Raw genomic sequence first — 21,186 nt, forward strand, 5'->3', positions numbered from 1 at the left:
TAATGAGAAGCTTGCCGTTTTCATCACCGTGGAGATACGGGCATCACCCCTGTGCTAGGGGAGGAAAGGAAGTCTTGGAGGCCAGGTTGCAGAAGGTGGAAATGCATGAAGCTCAGTGAGAAGTCCAGGCTGTCGGCGCTGGGGACCTGCTGAGTGAGGTGGGGGGCTGCCAGGGGGAACGGGATGGGGGAACCTAGGAGAGACCCCAACAGGCCTCCCCACAACACAACCCCCCCATCCTCCTCCTAGTGGCTGAGGCGAAGGGAGTCCCCTCTCCCTGCTCACATGGGGTTGGGATCAGGCGGGGGTTGTGATCAGTAATCTGTGCAGCAGATCATCCAGAAACAAGAAAAGAGAAAATAACGAACTAGTGCTATCAGCAGAGCCCTTCTGATAAAGGATTTAATCAAAGACGGGCCAGGAAGAGAAGCTGAGGGCCATGGGGGTCAGAGGCAAGTACTTCTGGCAAAGAACGCAGCCTGAGAGCTCTCCTGGGGGCCCCCTTCTTTTCCTTCATGTGCTGGAAACTCACATAGGTCTTCTGGCCACAACCCCGCCCCCCCGCCCACCTCTCCAGGTCCAGCTGCCAGAACAACTGTTCATAATTTGAGAAATTTCCTTTATAGCCTCTCTCTTCCAGAACCTTTTTTTTTTTTTTTTAAGTAGGCTCCATACCCAGCACGGGGCTTGAACTCCCAACCCTGAGATCAAGAGTAGTATGTTCTACCAACTGAGCCAGCCAGGCGTCCCCAGAACGCTGCCCAATCTCCTTCACCACATTAGCCTTTCAGCCTGGTTCCAGGAAATACAAGGCATCCTTCCTTGCTCAGAGTCTGCTTATCAGATAGGGTGTACCAAAAAGACCTTGACATTCCATTCCCTCACTCGTGGGGGAAGGGGCCCTCAGCCTGCCTGCTATGGGCTCCTCTGCGGGAAGGTCACCTCCCAGACACCTCTCAGTGAGGACAGCCACAGGGCCTCCCTTCCAGACCCTTGCAGAGTCAAAATCTCTGTCCAAGGTGGGGAGGCACTACATCACCCAAAGACCTTGGCTGTGGGCTCTAGTTCAGGTGGCTTAACTTGGTACCTACAAAGGGCCCGTCTGGTTTGCCATTCCTGTGTGGGGACACTGCATTGCAGCCCGGGGTGGGTGGAAGGGGGGTGTTGTGGAGGTCAGGCCCCACCCCGGGTTTCACCTCCCATTTCATGCATATGGCACAGGACCCATGAGATGCTCGAAGCAGATTCCGCTCCTACCTCCATGAGAGGAATAGAAATATCGTTGCATAAAATCTTTTCTAAGTAAAATGATTGATTGATTTATTAGCTTTTTTAATATAAATTTTTAGATGTTTATTTATTTCTGAGAGACAGAGAGAGTGCAAGTGGGGCAGGGGCCAAAGGTGGGAGACAGACAGAGGATCACTTGGTCTGATAGCAAGTCCGATATGGGGCTCAAACTCTGATCATGACCTGAGCTGAAGTCGGTTGCTCAACTCACTGAGCCACCCAAGCACCCTAAAGATTTTATTTTTAAGCAATCTCAACGTGGGGCTCAAATTCGCACCCCCAAGATCAAGAGTTACATGCTCTACTGACTGAGCCAGCCAGGCGCCCCTCTAAGTAAACAGTTTAAAGTTTAAAATTGCTTGTAAGTAAAATCATAGCGGGTACACTTCGCTAAGTGCCATCATGTGCCACCTCACACATGAGGTGTTGAGTTCTTACATACGCCCTAGGAGGTAAGGGTGTTCCCCCAAAAGGCACAAGAAACATCTGGCCTGCAAACCTGTCACTAATAAGTGACAGCTTCTTCAGCAGTCTCCTCCCCCCTCTACCAGAAGCTTCCCCCGAGGCTGCCCAACGAGCAGGGGACAAGGAGGGGGCTCTTTGTTTGAAAGCCCTAGGCCCCTCCACTCACCTCGCCCCTCTGCTACTGCAGCCTGGCGCAGTCATTATGGGCCCTCTTTACCTCGACCCTGGCCATCTCCCTGGTGTTTGCCGTCATCCCTTTCTGTCGAGATGTGAAGGTGCTGGCCTCCGTCATGGCGCTGGCCGGCCTAGCGATGGGCTGCATCGACACTGTGGCCAACATGCAGCTCGTGAGGGTCTACCAGAAGGACTCAGCCATCTTCCTCCAGGTAAGCCTGCACGCGGCCGCGGGGCCGGATGGTCACGGGAGCTCCCGGGAACCTGTCGGCCTCTCCCAGCCCCCTCCCTGGGGTGAGGTGTCTTTTACCCGAGGCCAGGTGGCAATGCAAAAAGAGCACCAGGGCCTTGGTTTTCTGTGGCCATTTCCAGCTGGGCCACATGGGGCTGCCATCTCGGCCCTTGGGTCTCCTCATCTCTAGAGTGGGTCACGATCCCTGCATGAAGGGTGGTCCGGACACTGGGTGCTCCAGGGAAGAGGTTCTTTGCGGATCAGAGAGTGAGATAGGAGGGCTTGCTGTCTTCTCAGCTCCTCCCCTTGCCTCTGTGTTCCTTTTCCTATCCAGCCCTCCCCTTCATCCCTTCCCTTGGGGTGTTAGCTGGTATATGTTATCATGGGAACAGCTCCCCGTTGGGGTTAAGATTTGGGAAAGAAGGAAGTGGGAGAGAGGGACTTGGCCACTGTCACCAAGTTATCCCAGGCCAAGAAGGTGGTTGAGAGGAACTTCTGTCCTCATCTCCTATTTCCCTATTGCTCCCCACTGTGGGCCGGGCAGGGGCTCCCCAGATGGGACACAAAGTGGGGGGTGAGGGTGTGAAGCCTGAGCCAGCCCCCCACCCATATACTTCTCTTCCCCCCACCAGGTTCTCCATTTCTTTGTGGGCTTTGGTGCCCTGCTGAGCCCCCTCATTGCTGACCCCTTCCTGTCTGAAGCCAACTGCTTGCCTGCCAACGGCACGGCCAATGTCACCTCTGGCAGCCACCTATTCCACGCCTCCAGGGTCCTGGGCCAGCACCACACTGAGGCGTGGCGTTGGTCCAACCAGTCGCTTTCCGGGCTGCCTCCGCAGGACAGGGCAGGCACCCGCGTGTCATACGCCTTCTGGATCATGGCCCTGATCAATGTGAGTGCCGCCGGGGCGGGACCGGGTGGGGACGAGTGGACGGTCACGCGTTTCAGTCCATAACAGCTCCCGGTGTAGATCCTTATGCTTCTGGACAGGGTGCTGGGCTCAAGTGTGCCTTCAAGAAGGCAAGGGGATGGGAAAACTGACCCCCCTCCCCCAGGGACGCATCTGAATACAGACGGGGTAGCAGGAGATCATCTCGAAGGGCCTCAGTTGTCACCTCCAGGACTGTGATTCTCCAGGGAGGCAGCCGGGAGCAGGTTTAGCACAGTGGAGTCAGGCCCACTTGCAAGCCATCTGAGACTCCGTGGGCAGCCACTCTTGTCCTCCAAGGCCAGACGAAGTGGAGCCTGGGACAGAGCACCCCAGCACGTGCGGGGCTCTTCCCCAGCGTCCCTCCTCACCAGTGGGATTCTCCTGGGTCCTGCTGTGAGGTGGGCTCCCGTGGGGCCAGGGGATGGACAAAACGACCACTCCACGGCTGCCACAGTGGGAACAGAGCAGAGAGACCACCTCCCGGCGACTGGGTCAGGTACTGAGGCGCCACTGCACCCCAGCTCTCCTCCTCCTAACTCTCCCTGGCTGGAAACCTCCGGTGCTCTTTAACCCAAGACAGATTCTCCACCAGTAGCCCGGGCTGGGGACAGAAGGACAGGTCGGGAGATGCCCCTACTCTCTCTCTAGCTTGGGAAGTACTTCAATGAACAATAACAGCCCTGGCCTCCCAGGCCAGGCCCGGCCTGGGCTGCGGGAGCAGACAATGCCAGGCGGCCATTGGCCTGGCTGCAGGACGAAGGCACCATATGGTGCATCATGACCCAGGGCCTCAGTTTGCTCTGGGCACACTTGTCACCGCTCTGCAGTGGCCGCCCAGCTGTGCACATAGCACTGAAAGGGGTCTTCGGGATCAGCCAGTCCCACTGAGCAGCAGAGCGGGGGACGTCACACCAAGGAGGCGCAAGGGCCAGCCTCCTTTCCACTGCCCCGTCGTGCGTGCTCATTGTCCCCTTCTTCTCCTTTGTGACCTTCCTTTCCTCATACCAGAGTCTTCACTGGGGTTCTCAAAACCACACGCCCCTCTTTCGCTCTTTCCGATTTCTGCCCGTGCCCATCATTGCTTTGAAAACAACCCAGCTTTGAGCCCGTGCCCTCCAACGGGCCTCTGCAAGGGGCAAGGTCCCCATCAGTGCAATGTCGGAGCTGAGACGCCAGGACCAGGAAGCAGGAAGGTCCGGTGTAAGCCCACGAGGTGCAGACTGGAGGCGCTCTGTTTGCGGCAGGATGTCCGGGCTTTTTGTTGTTGTTGTTAGTTTGTTTCTGGAGATAAACAGTCCACCACGGAAGAGAATGGGGCTGTGCATGCTTGTGGGTGCACCTGCTCACACACCAGACACACACACACACACACACACATACACACACACACAGAGCCCACCCAGAGCTCTTCGGCTCTCAAGGTGGAGCTTTTGCTGTTCCTGAATGGGCTTCTTATAAAGTCGGGCTGTGCTCTTACCAGGCGACCCCAGCCAATCCTCTGTGAGTCCTTCCCACCACCCACGTCCCTGGAAAGCCCCACTGGAGTGACCAGGCTCTTTCACAGCTGTTTCCCCTTGGCCTTCACTCAGGCATTCTGCCACCACACGCCTCTGTGTGTGGGTTTCCTGTTTCCCCCATCAGACTGCAGGGAGGGCTCGTCTCCCCCGTCAGACCTGGGAGTCCTGAGGGCAGGGGTTGTCTCCTCCCACTGAGGCCTGGTTTGCCAGACTTGGATGGACTTGGACTTGGACGTAGATTGGAGTGTGGAGGGAGGCTCCCAGGGTGCAGCACCCCCCACCCCACCCCAGGCCGGCCTCCAGGGAGGGAGAGGCTGCCTCAGAGCAGCACCAGCCCAACAGGAAGGGCAGAGGTCAGACTCGATGAGGAGCTTCCTGGCAGCGAGGGTGGTTAGACGCAGGCAGGGCACCTGAGGGAGGGGGTGGAGGCTTCTCCAGGCAACCACAGGGGCAGGAGACATTTCTCATCGCTCTGGGGAGTTCACTAAACCCAAGCGGCTTAATGTAAATAGCAGTGCACGGAACACTGGGCTTGTGCGGGTGATGCCCGGGGCAAAGGAGTCTGCAGCTTGGTTTTCCAGTTTAGACAGCAAGCCTCTGAGGAGGCCCTGTACCTCCTCGAGTCTCACAGCACCCAGACAAGCCCTGGGGTGGGGTCTGACTGGACGAATTCAGGGTGTCTGGGCTCCGATCCAGCTCTGTCCCCCCTCAGCAAGTGACCAGGCACTAAGGCTCTCTGGGTCTCTAGCTTACCGTTCTGGTCTCTTCCAGTTGTAACGGGTTATGACTAAGTGATAGCTTTGAGCCTCATTGGCCCCATCTAGAAAATGGGGACAAAAGCAAATGAATAAAAGCAAACTGTCTTCGTGAAGCATCATGTGATCTACCAGCATGAAGGAGTTTGGGGGTTCCTGCTTCGGCACCATCCTGGGTAAGGATCTTAGAAGGTACTTTATCTCTGACGTGTCTCCTGCGCCCGCGGTGGCCTGGTGTGAGTCCAAGTTCTGTATGTAACAAGGAGTTGTCTATAGGAAAACGGATGTGGTTAAGGTTGGACGGTCGATACACCTGGCAGCATTCGCTGGTTGTAGCGTTTAGGTGGACACTGTTGGAAAAGAGCCATCTTCTCTCAGGACTGTGCGGACACCTGCTGGTCTACCCTGTGGTGGTGTATGCAGGGCGGGCACGGGAAGGGGAGAGCCTGATGGGAACAGGGCTCTCCTGATGCTCTGCCCACCCCCCAGCTCCCGGTGCCCATGGCTGTGCTGTTTCTGCTATCCAAAGAGCGGCTGCTGGCCTGCTGCCCCGGGAGGAGGCCCTTGCTCCTGTCTGCGGATGAGCTGGCCCTAGAGACACAGCCTCCCGAGAAGGAAGACACCTCCTCGCTGCCCCCAAAGTTTCAGCCGCAGCCAGGTGGGGGCGCTAATGAGCTTTCGCGCCCACTGCCCCGCACGGGTCTCCCCTAGTAACCCCTTCCCCGGGAGGGTGAATGCAGACCGCAGGTGATGATAGTTGGAAACAAACCCCGGGGAACCTCAGGTCTCGTGAGACAGGACAAGGGCCAACCTGGTCCCAGGAATGGGGAAGGCAGGCTTCTGGCTCCTGCCTGCCTGTGTGCCCTTGGCCAAGTGACTTGACCTCTCTGAGCCTTGCTTCTTTCCAGTCGGACCGAGATAGACGGGGGCTGTCCCTAAGTTAGGGAAGGTGGGAGGCAGCAAGCAGTCCCCATCCTGCCAGGCTCGCCCGCCTGCCAGCCACTTAGCCGGGGCCTGTGGAGGCGGAGGAGCAGAAGCGGAGGCTCAGCCCTGTTCTTGCGTTTCGTCCAGGGCACGGGGACCTGCTTGGCTGCTGGAGGAGGAAGAGCTTCAGGGGAGTCCCTCACTCCTTCTTCGCCATCCACATCACAGCCGCCCTGGTCCTGTTCATGACTGACGGGATGACGGTGAGCCTGCCCTCCTCCCCGAGGTTCAGGCTCCGGGCAGCAGGAGAAGACGGGGGCTCCAAGGTGTCCTAGGGGCCTTCCCTGTTGTACAGTCAGTTCCAACATTTGAACTAAAACAAAAGTCTCGGGGGCCGGGACTGTCTCGAGAATGGTTCATAGCCGCTTGGTACTATGGTCTTCTGTCCTGGCCAGTTGTTTTTATTCTCCTTAGCTCTGTGGGCAGGGACCTCTCTGGCTTGTTACCAAGCCCAGGCTGCCCATGTTTTTAGAGGGGCAGGGCCTCGTCCCCCAGGTAGAGGTCACGCCGTGTAGACTCGAGGGCACTCTGCTTCCTGGAACGTGTTCCAAACCTTGGCTTCTCAAGCCATATTGTAAACAAGCTACAGGCAAGATGTGAGCCCAGCTATTTATTCTACTAGCAACCTCTGTTAATACTGTTTAGTGTCTTCTTCTGGAAGTCTCTTGGGCCTAGATCGGGATACTTTTGAATGGCCAATTGATTAACTGATTGCCCTACTAGGGCCTCTCCTAAGAGAAGGCCCTAAAACACGTGAGCCAGTGGCAAATCCCCGTGACAGCACTGGTTGGCTGCCAACTCTCGGTGTGACCTTGGGCAAGTCGCTTCTCTCCGCCCCCTCCTCTGGAAAACGGGACACGCGTGCATACCTTTCTTCCCCCCGGCTGTGGTACCCCTTCCTCCATCAAGAAACTTTCCACGGAATCCTCACGAATAAGACGTGTGGTGGCGCTCTGCGCTGGTGGAGTCGGGGAGCGGCCCAGACCTCTGCGGACCCCTCATGGAGACCCGGAGACGCCCCTCTCCCTACGTCCCCAGGCCTGTACCTCTGAGCGGGTGTAATCTGTAAGCTCTAGCACTGTGGGGTCTGCCCTCACCTAGGGTCCGCGAGTGTTGTGTGACCTTGCCCCTCAGCCCACCTTTGAGCCTCTGGGAGCAGGACCAGGTCCTCAGGCCTCGGCATGCCTGCCCCAACCCGGCCTTCCTTTTCTGAGGGCCCCGCTGTGCTGCCGGTGTGCTCAGCAGGGCCCATCTCTCCACAGGGGGAGTACTCGGCCTTTGTGTACAGCTATGCTGTGGAGAAACCGCTGTCTGTGGGGCACAAGGTGGCTGGCTACCTGCCCAGCCTCTTCTGGGGCTTCATCACCCTGGGTCGGCTCATCTCCATCCCCATCTCCTCCAAAGTGAAGCCGGCCACCATGGTGTTCGTCAACGTGGTAAGTGGCCTCCTATCACTTCGTGGAGACACAGGAGAACCGTCGCCTCCGGGCCCTACCGCTGCCCCAGGACATTTGCTCAGGACTGGACTCTGCCAACAGGGTGGGAATGCAGGAGGAGAGGGAGGGGAGAAGGACAGAGAGATGCGGGGGAGGAAGGGATGGAAATCCAGAAGGTGGAGCCTACCTGTGTGACCTTGGGAAGGTCCTTTTCCCTCTCTGGGCCTCTGATTTTGTACCCCTAAAAGAAAAGGGCTGCAGGAGGTGGTTACTGCCGTGAGAGGAGCAGATCCGGCTGACAGTCTGCCAAGAGTACAAGCGAAGCAGGCCTGGGTCCTCCTGTGTGACCTTGACGTCCAGCTGGTCAGAGCCCCGTGGCCGGCATAGGCCAGGCATCCCCTGGCCTTCAGAATCACCATGTCTGGTCTGGAGCCTAGGAATTTGCAGATGATTCTTAAGTAGTGAGACTAGAATGTAGGGTGGCATTCAAGGAACTGGTCCACCCGGAAGGCAGGGGGTCCAAGCCCAAGCAGTGGGGTCAGACTTTCCATCTGATGTGTCCATGTCACCATATATGACAAAGGATCCAGATTTCACATTCCTGTACGGTCGTCTAGCCCAGCCTCCCTCCAGGGCTCCAGTCGCCTCTATAACATCCCCTCCAGGGACTCCACAGTCTGTTTAAATACCTCCAGTGACTGGGAACTCACTATCTTTCCAGGTAGCTCAATTCACGGCCAGAAAGTACTTCCTTGGGTTAAGTTTCTAGTGCAAAGGGTGTTTGGAAATAACGTTGGGACTACAGAGACAAAGATCATGAGCCCCAAGAAAAGCCTTTACATTTGGCCTTGTGGTGGTTGATGACTTTTAAGAAAAAAATTACTTTTTTAAAAGTTTTTATTTATTTATTTTGAGAGAGAGAGACAGAGAGAAAGAGAACACAAATTGGGGAGGAGCAAAGAGAAAGAATCCCAGGTAGTCTCTGCACTGTCAGCGCAGAAGCCCAAATCAGGGCTCGAACTCACGAACTGTGAGATCGTGACCTGAGCCAAAGTCAGACGCTTAACTGCCTGAGCCACCCAGGCGTCCCTGGGCTGCTGGGTTTTAAAAGGAAACTCCAATTCCTGGGCCCAACCCAGACTTCATGAACCAGAAGGTCCAGGGGAGGGACCTAGTGATCTATCTATTTAACCAACACCGCAGGGGGTTCATGGCATCAAGCAAAGTTGGGAAAACAGCATCTTAGAACAAGTGACTTCCAAACACATTCGAAAATGCAGATTCCTGGGCCCCGCCCCCGGAGATTCAGACTGGGGGTGTGGAGCGGAGCCTTGGCGTCTGGCTTGTTTTCAGAGCTTTTCAGGTGGGCAACCTGGCAGGGTTACAGCTAAGCAGCCCCAAGCAAGTTCCCCTGACGCAGCGACCAGATCCACCGCAACTTCTTCCACGCGTTCCTCTCAGTTTTAAATTAACGGCCACTCTGCTCTCTGTGTTCTCCTGGGGCTCAACATCCACTTCCTGGTGAAGGAGCGTGCACTTTGTGCAGGGGCCTGTGGGAAGTGCAGGGGTACCAAGTTGTACAAGACGGGTGTCTGCCTCAGGAGCTTGCGGCTGGCTAGGGGAGAGGACGGGCAGGGGAGGGGAGGGCGGAGCGTGCCCTGGCAGGCGGGGGGCAGGCTGAGCACCACTGCCCGGGGTGGGAGGAGAGCTCGCTGGTAGGGTTGATAGTTTGCCCTGCGCATGCTCAGGGTCACCCCGGCTAAAATGAGAGGTGTTTGTAAAGCTCCCCCAAGTCTAGCGATCTCCAGGGTGACTCTTCAAGGCCTGCCTGCCAACGTGTGGTTTGTGTGGTTTGTTAATGGGGTCACCAGGTGTTGGCGGAGGGCGGGGGTATCAGGAGCAAAACATTCGCTGCTCCTGCCCGGGGCGTCTAAGCTACGAGCTGACTACCGAGAAGGTGCCAGCGACGTGAAGGGCAGAGGAGTGAGGGCTCCGGGCTGAGGGCCCTGCTGGTTGAAAGGCCCAGCGGGGGAGGGATCTGAGGGAGGGTGTGGTGGGGCAGGGTCTGCGATGGGGAGCAGAGAGAGAACATGTTGGGGACGCAGACATGGGCCACATCCTGGAAGGTCCTGGAAGCCAGGTTTGGGGTTTTATTCAAAGTGGGAGAACAGCAGGCCTTTGGAAGGTGTGAGGCAGGGAAGGGACATGATCTGCTTTGTATTTTAAAAGCATGCTGCCCTGCTTTAGAGTAGATAGATCTAGAAGGGAGATAGTGAGGAGCCACTCCTGTAGTCCAGGCACAAGAGAGGGGTCTGGGATGGGTGTGGAGAGGCACCAGACTGTACGGTGTTTTGGGGGTGGAGCTGATAGGACTTGACCTTGGCCTGAATGTGGGAGAGGAGGAAACAGGATGGAGAACGTACCTTAGTGACAGGGCCTGACCACGGGGTGGATGGAGATGCCGTCCACTGATGCGGGGAAGAGTGTGTTTGCCGGAGGCAAGGCCAAGTTCTGTTTGGATCAGGTTGTCAGTCATCGGGTGGAGTTCTGGACACAGGTCATGGCCGGAGGGATGGATTTAAGAGGCTGGGCGTAGAGATATTTGAAACCATGGCGCTGGACCATCAGGGAACGCAGACAAAGGAGCGCCAGAAGGGTCTGGGGCGGCACCAACATTTGAAGATTGAGCAGAGGAGGAAGAAAGAGCAGTGAAGCTGTGGGGCCGTTTTCTGTGCCAAAGAAATACATTATGCTTGGAACCTTAGTTATGTCCACCGCTTTCGCATTTGTGCTGCGTGAGTCTTTTGCGTTGCTTCTCCATTGTGAAGAGAGTGTGTTTCTTTCTGCTGCCATTTGTGGGACACACACCTCCCCCCCTTCCAGGGCAGCAAGTCTTTTCTAGGTCTCAGGTCTCAGACCAAGAGATCTTGCAGCAGAGACAGAGGAGCTGGTGGGGAAGGGGAAAGGGAGGGGGCAATCGCTGGCTTGGTTCTTCCAGTCGGAGCACATCCTTGGGATCTGCCTGTGAGTGTGACCGTCTCTTCCCTCCGCCTGCTCGGTTCATCTGTAAAGCAGCCAGGGTGGGGATGGAGGGGTGGCTGCGGTTTCTTACACGCCTTCTAGCTCCCTGCTCTGTAATTCTATCTTACTTTTTTCTAGAAACAGAGGCACTCACCCAGGAGATGCTTTTCTGAAAGCCATGGTTTTCTGTGGAAGATCTTCTGTCTGGAGACATTAGGGAGAGAGCTCACACACATACACTGTTTTGTCTGATATTTGTCGGAAGCGTCACACTTGAGGAGCTCCTGCGTTGCTATCATTTTCCCACCGCTCTTTCCATGTAGCTTTTGTAACCCATTTCGTAGACGAGGAGGCTAGAATCTGAGCGATCGAGGACTTCAAAGCCCCAGGTCTGGTACTTACACCTGGGTCTTTCGCCTCCAGACCCGGGCTGCCTGAGTTTCTTCCCAGAGGCATTTTGCATAGAAATTTTTCAATCTTGACATAAAAACATTTTGAAGGAATTGAAAAAACGCATCACTTAACAGAAATATGCCCGTGTGACAGATAAGAAGATCTCTGGCCCCTGAGCCCATCACAAGAGTCTCCACTTTCCACAGGCTGGAAACTGCTCATGGGAGTCTGAGATGAACCGGGAGGGGGTGGGGGGAGGCTGCCAAAGCCACGGACCCTCTCTCTGGGGGGTCTGCCTGGATTCACAGAGCGTGGGGACCCAGCCACCCACACCCACACCAGGCAGCCCTTCCTGCTACCCCTGGGCTTCCTCTGCAAACTCATGGCTTTTAGCGCCAGAAAAGCAGTTCCTCTTCATGAGGAGTGGAGGGCAGAGAGCTGGTGGCGTGGCTGGAACCCCCTGTGCTCCAAGATTAGACGTGGCGGATGGGCAGTTAAGTACTGCCTCAACAAGCCCTTCTCAAGTGTGTATGGCCGCCCTCTGCCTAGCGGTCTGCGAGGCTCATTCATCCCCCAGGGGCTTCCTTGGCCGAGACCCGGCTGGGGAAGGTGCAGTTCCCATATGGTCCACAGGGGGGCGCCCTGGTCACACAGCGCCGCTCCGGGGTCCGAGAGGCGCTTTCCAAGTCCGGAGCCTGACGCCCGGCTTTTCCCAGGTTCTAAGAGCCTCCTTCTCTGCTGTTAAAGGTCGGCGTGGTGGCGACGTTCCTCGTGCTTCTCGTTTTCTCCTACAACGTCGTCTTCTTGTTCGTGGGGACGGCCAGCCTGGGCCTATTTCTCAGCAGCACCTTCCCCAGCATGCTGGCCTACACTGAGGACATCTTGCAGTACAAAGGTGGGTGTGCTGGGGCGCAAAGAGCCCCCCTCCCGCGGCTGGGTGCCGCTTCCTCCCCCGACGCCCACCCCGCTTTCTGTGGTATTCCAGCCCACCACTGCCCTCCTGAGTCTGGTGAGAACTTACTCGCCAAGGAGGTTGTTCTGACCCACGTGGCGTTCCCCGTTCAACATTATACCCGTGTCATGGGATGTCAGGCCACTGAGAAGCAGTAGGCTTCTCTTTCCTGCTGTCTTTTCTCCAACGGTTATGTGCCCGGAGGCACAGCTGGCTTTCTGTGTGACATGTGTGTGCTGGAAATTCCAAGTTCAGAGACCCGCAGCGTTGCACAGGGAGAGTCATGGCATAGGAAAGGGGTTTATAACTTATCAGTAAAAGTACCTCCTGGCTCTGCTGTGCTCGTGGCTGCGTTTGGAAGCATGTGGGGATTCGAACAACGGCTCCACACTTGCCTGGGGGTTGTCATGGTGGGGCTCTTAGATGACGGAAACCGCACATTCTCTCCAGTAATCCCCCTCCCCTGCTGTAGCCTCCAGACTGCATGTAGCAATGAGCAATGATCTTTTTTTTTAAGCGAGTTAATTAAAAATAATTATGTTTTGAACATTTAACATTACCCTTAGAAGTAGCTAGAGTGCCCTGGGGTGTCGGAAAACCAACATTGAAGAGGAGGGATTTCTTTAGGGGAGGAGTGTGCAAATGGGTGTATGGTGGTGGGGGCGGGGGGGGGGGCGGTGTCCACAGCAGTTAGAGCGAGAACCAGCTCAGTTAGGCGCAGTAACAAGAGATCGCAGGCCTGGAACTGCGAAATCTAAGGATGATTGCCAAACCCCAGTGGGTAGACGGATCAGTGGATTAATGTTGGCATCACATGTCATGCAATGGATCCCAGAGTTGTAAGTGGTCAACAAATGTTAGAGGACAGGGGTGCCTGGCCAGCTCAGTCCATGGAGCATGTGACTTTTTTTTTTTTAATCAGAATATATTATTTTTTACAAATAGTTTATTGTCACGTTGGTTTCCATATAACACCCAGTGCTCATCCCCACAAGTGCCCTCCTCCATGCACATCTCCCCCCTCCCCCCACAGGAGCATGTGACTCTTGATCGTAGGGTCGTGAGTTCCAGCCCCACATCGGGCGTGGAGCCTACCTAAAGATAATTAAATAAGCCAAATGTTGGAGTATAATAATGACAATAATAAATGGTCACTCAGATCCACCCTCTTCCCATTTCCCGCCGTCCCTGCCACAGTTCAGGCCTTTCCCATCACATGCCTGCTTGGAATATTTCATGGTGCCCATATTTTGCAGTCTCTGATCGCCTCCATTGCTGCCTTGGCAGGTCTTGGCCTGGGCCCTTTAGATTTGCCTCCCTCAGTGGTTCTCAGTGCTGGTCCCACATTAAAATCACCTGGAGCACGGATAACACAACCCAAGGCCTCGGCTCTGTTTCCATGACGTCTGGTGTCATTGGTCAGGAGCCGCTGGGAAGCTGTGAAGTTCGGCCAGGGGGGGACTACCTAGCTGCAGGGGTGGGGGGGGCGTTCCCGGTGAAACGCGGTCACAGCCTTTGTATATTCCGGTGCGCTCTTCTCCTCCCTGCAGCTCCCCCATCCTACTGCTTGTACTCAGGGCCCGCGTCCTGGCGGCGCTGAATTACCCACTATTCCCTGATGGCACAAAAGCTAATCTCTGCCTGGAGTGCCCACTCGACTCTATCTGGTCCCTTTACCTGTCTGCTCAAGTCCTTCCTCCACCCCTTCTAGAAGCTTCTCTGATACTCCCACCCCGAGAAAGACGTGTCCCTCTCCTTTGTACCTGCCTCTCCTGTTTGACCCTTACAGCTTTTGAACCTGTTATCTGTGCCCTCTCCTCGACAACGGGCACCAGCAGGGAACAAGGGCAGGAGCGTGGGCTTTGAGGTCATTGGCAGACCTGAACGTCAGTCCTGCCTGCACACTTTCTGGCTTTGAGACCTTGTTACGATTCGATTTTCTTCCCCTCTCTGAACCTCAGTTTTCTCATCTACAAAATGGGGGTGCAAATGCCTATCTTTAGGATTGTTTGTGCATTTGACAAAATACAAGGTACTTGACTTAGCAGCTTAACTGACTCACAGGCGCTCAATACATATGTTCACTCTAATTATCCATCCGAGCACTCACAGTGTTTAGCTCGGTACCTGATGTGCAGAAAGTACTGGAAGGTTTTTGAATGAATGAGTGGAATAGATAGTGGGTGCTACTGGGATGCAGAGAAGGGAGTGCCCAGTGTTGAATCCACACATCGCTTCCTGGAGGAGATGGGATGCAAGCTGGCCCAGGATCTGGAAATGCAGAAGGAAAAAGGAAAGACATTCCAGGGAAGAGTGGGGCAGGGGCAGTGAACAAAGTGACAGCAAAGGCATAGAGACTAATGTGAACGTGAGCCAGACCAACAGAGGAACTTGAAGCCTGAAGTAAGGAACAATAATCTCTGTTTTAGTAAAACAAACAAAAACCCAACACTACATCTCTACGAGATGTTGGCCACTGGGCTAGTAATTAGCAGTAGTGTACGCCACTGAATACAATTCGGGGCCCAGTCCTCTCTCGTGGGCTCGCAGCCCAGAGGGCAAGGCTATCCTGCAAACAGACAGTGGGGTACCAGGAGAAGGGCGGAGGGGCTGAGGGAGACAGAGAGCACCTACTACAGGGTTGGGGCAGGGAGATTTCCTGGAGAAAGTCTAAAGGAGAAACTTCAAAAATGAACAGGGGCTTGGCCTGCGAAGGGGTGGGGGAAGGGAGGGAGAGAACGCATGTGACAGGACCCGGCGGTGAGCATGAGTGTGCAGGTGCGGGAAGCAAGACCACCTCCTGGAGGGTGGACTGTGAGCAGGTGTGATGGGAGGCTGAGCTCTCAGCAGAGACCGGGCCCTGCAAACCCCATGAAAGCATTTGGACTTCATCCTGAAGGCAGCATTGAAGGGGTGAAGCAGAGAACTGGCGGAGGTTCGAGAATTCACCGCGTGCCAGCACCGTGCTAAGCACTTACCTGTAGTGGATGAGACTCTCCGCACAGCAACCCTGTGGAGAAGGTGTTGTCACGCCCGGTTACAGAAGGACACCAAGGCCTAGAGAAGGGGGGAGAACTTGCCTACGGGCTAGTAGGTAACACAGTCGTTGGGAGCCAAGTCTGAGGCTGAAGCCTGGGCTCAGGGGGTCGGTGCCCTGTTGCCAGAGTGAGCGGAGGTGTGGCTGGTCGGTACAGTGCCAGGGCAGTGAGGACACTGGTTGGCATGGAGCAGAGGCCAGCTTGAGGAGATCAGGGAATCTTTCCAGAGCGGTGGGGAGCAGTCAGATTGGGAAGGACCCCGAATGCCAGGCTAAGCAATTTGGGATTTTCCCTGAAGACAACCCTGAGTCACTGAAGGTTCTAGAACAGTGAAAATACAATGATGACAGGACCTAAGCATCCCCAGAGCCAACGTAAGGACTCAAGTCTGAGAAATCTTAGGAATTCGAACTCGTCCTCTTAGGCAGTCACACCGTTTTCCAGAGTCTTCCCAGAAACAACCAGGATTATACTAGCTGACTCCTGTGTCCGTAACTTGCTTTTACTCACCCAGATCCTTCTCTTTTGCTTAGGCTGTGCGACCACGGTGCTGGTGACAGGGGCAGGAATTGGCGAGATGGTTCTCCAGATGCTGGTTGGTTCGGTATGTGGGAAGGGGACAGCGTCTGGGGCACGCCCCTCCAGGCAGGAGGGAAGATGCAGCCAGCCACCTTCTGAACCCAAGCTGTCCCTCCCTGAAGGTCCCACAGAGCAGGCAGGGCCCCCTCTGGCTGTTACCTGTCTCTGCTTCCGCATGTGAGGCCTGGAGATGTGAAGGGATGTGTGCTACGGTCCAAAGCAAACATAAGTCAGGTCTGGGAGCGGGGCCAGAGGGGCCCCGTGGGAATGTCATTCAGCTCCTGGAGCCTGGGGTGGGATTGAGCGGCGGGCGGGAGTTCTTTTCCCACCGCTTCTCAACCTACCATCCCCACCTCAGCTCCCCTAGCCTTTGGCCACCCTACACAGGGCCCAGCTCTCCTGCCCGAGTCCTGCGCTGATGGAGGGCCAGCCCTCCCGCTGCTCGTCAGACAAGCCCGGGCCTCATGGGTGCGCTGGGAAAAAAAAATACACCTGCTTTTGTTTGAAGACTCAAGCGGATATGTTGTCATTCTCCCTTTTACAAAGGAGAATATTGAAACTCAGATAAATGAGCAACTTGCCCCTGGTCAGTCATACTTCTAATAAGTGACGGGATGTTCAAACCGAGGTCTTTGGGTCTCCCAGATGCTCCTAATCCCAACCCTCCTTTCTTGATCTTGTGCCCTGTGGGGAGGGGGAAGAGCTACATCTGATACGCTCTGCATCGAAATGACGTGAGGTCTGGGGTCTGCTTCAGCGTAATCTAGTGCAGGGAAGAAGTGGAGGGGCCCAGGGGTGCTAATCGCTAAAGCTGGGTGATGGGCCCAGGGGAATTCCATACGGTACTTTGGCCTGTGTTTTTAAATTTTCCATGACAGAAAGACATAGGCATATATAACTCCTCTGCAGAGTTCTGGTTCGGCTGGTTGGTACAGAAACAGTCTGATCGGAGTTTTAGGGAAGAGGGAAATATTTTCAGAAGCTTCCCAGATACAGAGCTAAAAGGGACCGCAGGGGTCATGAGCAGGATTTCTGCCTCCTCCCCAAACATAACCTTGCAACAAGGCCAAGACATCCCCCTACTCATGACCCTGCCTCTCGGCGAGACGGGCCTCAGCCTGACGGCAGAGCCCGCCCGGGGTCGGAGAAAGCTGCTTCCTCCGGTCCGCCTTCCTGCGAGGTTCTGACAGTCTGTGTCTCTGTGTTTTCCCCTCTGGCAGACATTCCAGGCTCAGGGCAGCTATAGTTTCCTGGTCTGCGGCGTGATCTTTGGTTGCTTGGCTTTTACCTTCTATGTCTTGCTCCTGTTTTTCCACAGGATGCACTCGGGACTCTCATCAGGTAAGGAAAGAATCTGTTTCTACACAAGAGGGAGAAAACAAAGCGGGGTGAGGCCGTGCGCCATGCTATAGATCTTAGCACGCCACAAATGCTGTTCTGTTCCAAGTAAAATGCAAGGAAATGTTTATTTTTCTACAGCTTCCTTTCCCCCTCTTCCTGCTTTGCCATGCATGCGATTGTCCGCGCTCGACTCTTTGGGCAGGAGGGAATGGGATAGGCTGACTCATAGTTTCTCCATCAGGAGAGGGGCACAGATCGTGAACTTGGCTTCCTGCATCCCACCATGCTGTGGGACCACGGGCCAAAATTCCCTCTCCAGCCCGTGTGGGGCCCTGAAACGCAGTGTCTGCCTCCTTGGCTGGAAAGCGGCCCAGAAACCTAATTGGCCATCTCTTTACAGTTCGGGATTTTGACTCTAGTCCAGATATCTTTTTCAAAAAGAGGTCCTTCAGGCCAAGTGGCAAAGAAAAGCTCCTTCGGGGCAGAGACACCTCCTAAGAATAGTCTCATTCCTGAAGACTCAAGGCAGGGGGTGTCCCAGAGCTAGTTTCATATCCTGAGCCTCCCTGCCTTTCTGCCCAGAGATCTCAAAGTCCCAGCCACTGTATCAGCTGTGCATGTAGCCCGTCCTTAAGAGAAGGTGCCCACGTGAAGCCCTCATCCTCTCCATAAAAGCAAAATGATCACACACACAAAAATGGAAGAAACAGGTATCTGCAATCTAATCTCTCAGACTCTCAGATGGCCACTCTGTTTAAAGCACAGAAGACCAATGGGGGGGGGGGCGGGGGGGGCAGTCAGCACTAACTGTAGCCCCACTTCCAAGGTGGCCAGTACTGGTTGGCGTCTAGCCTAGCCCTCAGCATGGTACCTTCATTTAGGCCACGCGTTCAAGAAATATTTGCAGAATATGCAATGAGTAGCACCTAAGGAGTCCCCTATTCACGGGAGACAAAAAGAAACCTCTATTCTCCGAGCCCCAGACGCTAGTCCCAACAAACTCCCTCCACCAACAGTTGGCCAGAACTAGTCAGTCTGGGGAGCCATAGGGTGGAAAAGAAGCAAACGCCTGGGGAAGCTCTCAGAATGAGTAATTGCCGCAGCTAATCAGAGCTGCTGAAACATGCTACCTGTTTTTTCTGTTGTAGTTCCTACCCAGGACAAAGTACTAGGAATGGAAAGCCCAGAGTGCTACCAGAGGTAAAACTGGGAGAAGGGGGCAGGTGAAGACGACCGGCCTCTTGAGCACCAGCACAGACCAAAGTGTTCAAGAAAGTTGGGGGTCGCCCTGGAGGCGATCTCCGCACACCTTGGCTCAGATCTTCTCCACAAATACTTGGTTGGGTAGAAGAAATTAAGTTGACTGGGCAAATCATTAGCAGTTTACTGGATGGATATATTCAAGTTCCCTTCGTCTTCCCTGGTTCAGGCCTTCCGTCAGAGCTGTCCAGGGTACCCCATGGGAAGGAAGAAGACAGCCACACGCTTCGCTCCATTGGCCACCTCCTGCATGGACCGTACCCTGGGTTTGAATATCGCTTTTCGTTGAAGTTTGAAACAATAAGTTGAAATTGTAAAGTTCGATGATCACTGCTAGATGTAGATATATTTTAAATTAGTCAAAACAAACCCCAAGTTATTTCCTGGCATGCTCAAAAGATTTATGTGCTTTTCACTTTTTGATAATCCACAGTCCCTCAAATTCCCGTTGCTGATTATTAGTAGTTCGTTTGAAATCGAAAACTTTGAAAGGAAAAGTTGAATCTTGCTATCTTTGGGACACAAATTCAGTGGTATGCTGGGCTGGCTCATACTAGCTTATAAAAGCCGATTGTTAAAATTTAACTTTGAGAGCTAGTTGTTAAACTCAGCCAGTATTGAAAAGAAATTATAGAAAGTTAACAATTCCATTAAAGACGAAGGTAATAACCACTCACAACTCCTCACTTCCTTGAAGTTATCTAAGCATGTCTGTATAGTGGAAATAGGATATTGAGGTGTGACTCAGTCCATCTCTTCGCAACTGCGCTTTCAGTGGTAATGTGTTTGGTGGCTCGAAATCAGCCACGTCGGAGGATTCACCCATAGAAATTGGCAAAGGCCACAATTCCTCCCTTTTTTCTTCCCCCTGGAGAGCCAATGGTTAAACATCTACCAGCATACCACTGCTCACAAGCAATGCTAAGCGGCTCAGAAATTGTCTGGGAGAATGGGATGAAGGTTCTGGTTTTCTTTACTTGACTGCACTTACAAAAAAGTGTAGGAAAAGCACTAAGACATTCTCAAAAATACCCGACTCAAACTTTACATCTTTTATAAAGGAAACAAGCTCCGTACACCATGTCGAGTTGGTTTCCTTAACAAAAAGCTGGGACTGCTGAGTGATTCAGGGCACACAGGATACAGAAAGCAGTGTGGAGTAGGCGCTCCTGCCTGGAGCAAATCCCCTAGGAATAGAGAGGGACCAGAGCCGGCCACTTGGAAAGGGTGAGAGCACTGAGGCATCTGTAAGCAGTAAAATGGCCATGAAGGTGACCGACCTTACGTTCATTTATGTGCAGTTTTCCTGCATTATGTACAAATGTGCATGCGTGAATATAAAAAGGGTTCGAGGCTCTCAGTAGCCTGAGCCGCACGCCCCACACTGAGCACTGTAGCCTAGCTTGGCAGCATCGGCACGTAAGCCGGCTTCATCTGCCCGCATCCTGGTGGTGACCGGGCTCTCGCTTTCTAGCTTTGCGGCCCTGGGGCAGGAAGGTCACCTGTGTTCTTCCAGCCTGGCTTGTTCTTTTTGAATCTAAGTGACATTTCTAAAAGAACTTACCCTACCTCAAAGGAATTCTGAAAGAATGAAGTGACTTTGTTTAAAGCAATTATTATATGCCTGACCTAAAAGCTGCTTGATAAATGTTAGCAACTTTTATTTTTAAAACCTCTTCGTAAGCAGCTTCGAAGTTGTTCAGATGTTTGCTACATATTTATTGTAAGTCAGACAGATCTAAATTCTTTTAAAGGCTGATGGTCTAAAGGTGTAGTTTTAACTATACCTGTAAATACTCAAAAATATTTGATGGCTGCCAGACTTCAACGTGCAATCTAACTGGAGTGACTGACCTGGACAAAAAGAAAGTAGTTGTATTTTTCCTGTGGTTTTTAAAAAAACAAAACAAACAAAAAAAAATGCATCATTTTTATACAGATTTAGAAAGAAGAATCAATGGCTTTATCTAAGATGATCATGATTAATCTGAGAATATAGAGAACGAGATTGAAACAAATCTAAGTGCACCTTTCCTGAAATAAAATATTTTAAATTTAATAAGTGTGTTCTCCATTGTGGACAATCGATCCTTTCCTATGCAGCTCCGAAAGAAATGACCAGATATTTTCCAAAGAGCAGTCTCTCTCAAACTACAGTTCACAAGGCTGATATTTTAGAAGGAACAAAATTGTTAGGCTGACAATCACTATTCCCTCTTCCATACAATCAGAATAAGGGAAGGCAGAGGTTTTGGGACCCACTTCAAAACCTGTTACAGAGCACATAGGGCTTTTTCTCTGATCTTTTAAGAGTGTGACATTTCAGAGGGCGGTGGGATCCCTGTTTCCAGATGTCTGTCTGACGCTTGGGGGTGAGAATTAAATCCATCTAATCCATTCCAGATTCACTGAAGGAAGACAGAGTGACCTAGAGATCTTTTAGAGGATTGATTCATTTATTGGTTTTTAAAAGATTTAGGGGAACCTGGCTGGCTCAGTCAGAAGCACATGTGACTCTTAATCTCCAGGTTGTAAATTCAAGCCCCACGTTGGGTGTAGAGATTGCTTAAGAATAAAATCTTAAAAAAAAAAAAAAAAAAGGATTTACTGAGCACCCGTTATGTTCAAGGCACTGATTAGGTGCAGAGAATTACAGAGAACGAGATAGAAGCATCTGCCTCAGATTACACTGCAGCTGAAGACAGAAAGACAGCAAAAAGAACACGCCACAGGATGAAGGATGCTTTGAGTGCCACGGAGGAACATAAAGCAGGGGAGGGAGTGTGAAGAGACACTGGCAGCAGATGCTCCTGGAAG

The 21,186-nt window shown here is 53.5% G+C and overlaps 1 protein-coding gene across 2 annotated transcripts in view; it reads left to right on the forward strand.

Annotated features, from left to right (window-relative positions):
- MFSD4A (major facilitator superfamily domain containing 4A) overlaps positions 1-20,434 on the forward strand; it is a 29,610-nt gene extending 9,176 nt beyond the window's left edge. The window contains exons 2-10 of one of the 2 annotated variants that reach the window (XM_039227416.1): positions 1,943-2,141; positions 2,794-3,054; positions 5,855-6,023; positions 6,437-6,552; positions 7,612-7,785; positions 11,947-12,094; positions 15,723-15,793; positions 16,989-17,109; positions 18,258-20,434. In XM_039227416.1, the coding sequence (XP_039083347.1) occupies positions 1,943-2,141; positions 2,794-3,054; positions 5,855-6,023; positions 6,437-6,552; positions 7,612-7,785; positions 11,947-12,094; positions 15,723-15,793; positions 16,989-17,109; positions 18,258-18,313 (1,315 nt within the window). In that variant the 3' untranslated portion in view covers positions 18,314-20,434. The remainder of the gene's footprint in view (positions 1-1,942; positions 2,142-2,793; positions 3,055-5,854; positions 6,024-6,436; positions 6,553-7,611; positions 7,786-11,946; positions 12,095-15,722; positions 15,794-16,988; positions 17,110-18,257) is intronic. The other variant, XM_039227417.1, reaches the window with a different exon arrangement.
- The last annotated feature ends 752 nt before the right edge of the window (positions 20,435-21,186 follow it).

Source organism: Hyaena hyaena, unplaced genomic scaffold (genome assembly GCF_003009895.1).
Source record: "Hyaena hyaena isolate Hyena2069 unplaced genomic scaffold, ASM300989v1 scaffold_28, whole genome shotgun sequence".
In the NCBI taxonomy this organism is placed as follows: domain Eukaryota; kingdom Metazoa; phylum Chordata; class Mammalia; order Carnivora; family Hyaenidae; genus Hyaena; species Hyaena hyaena.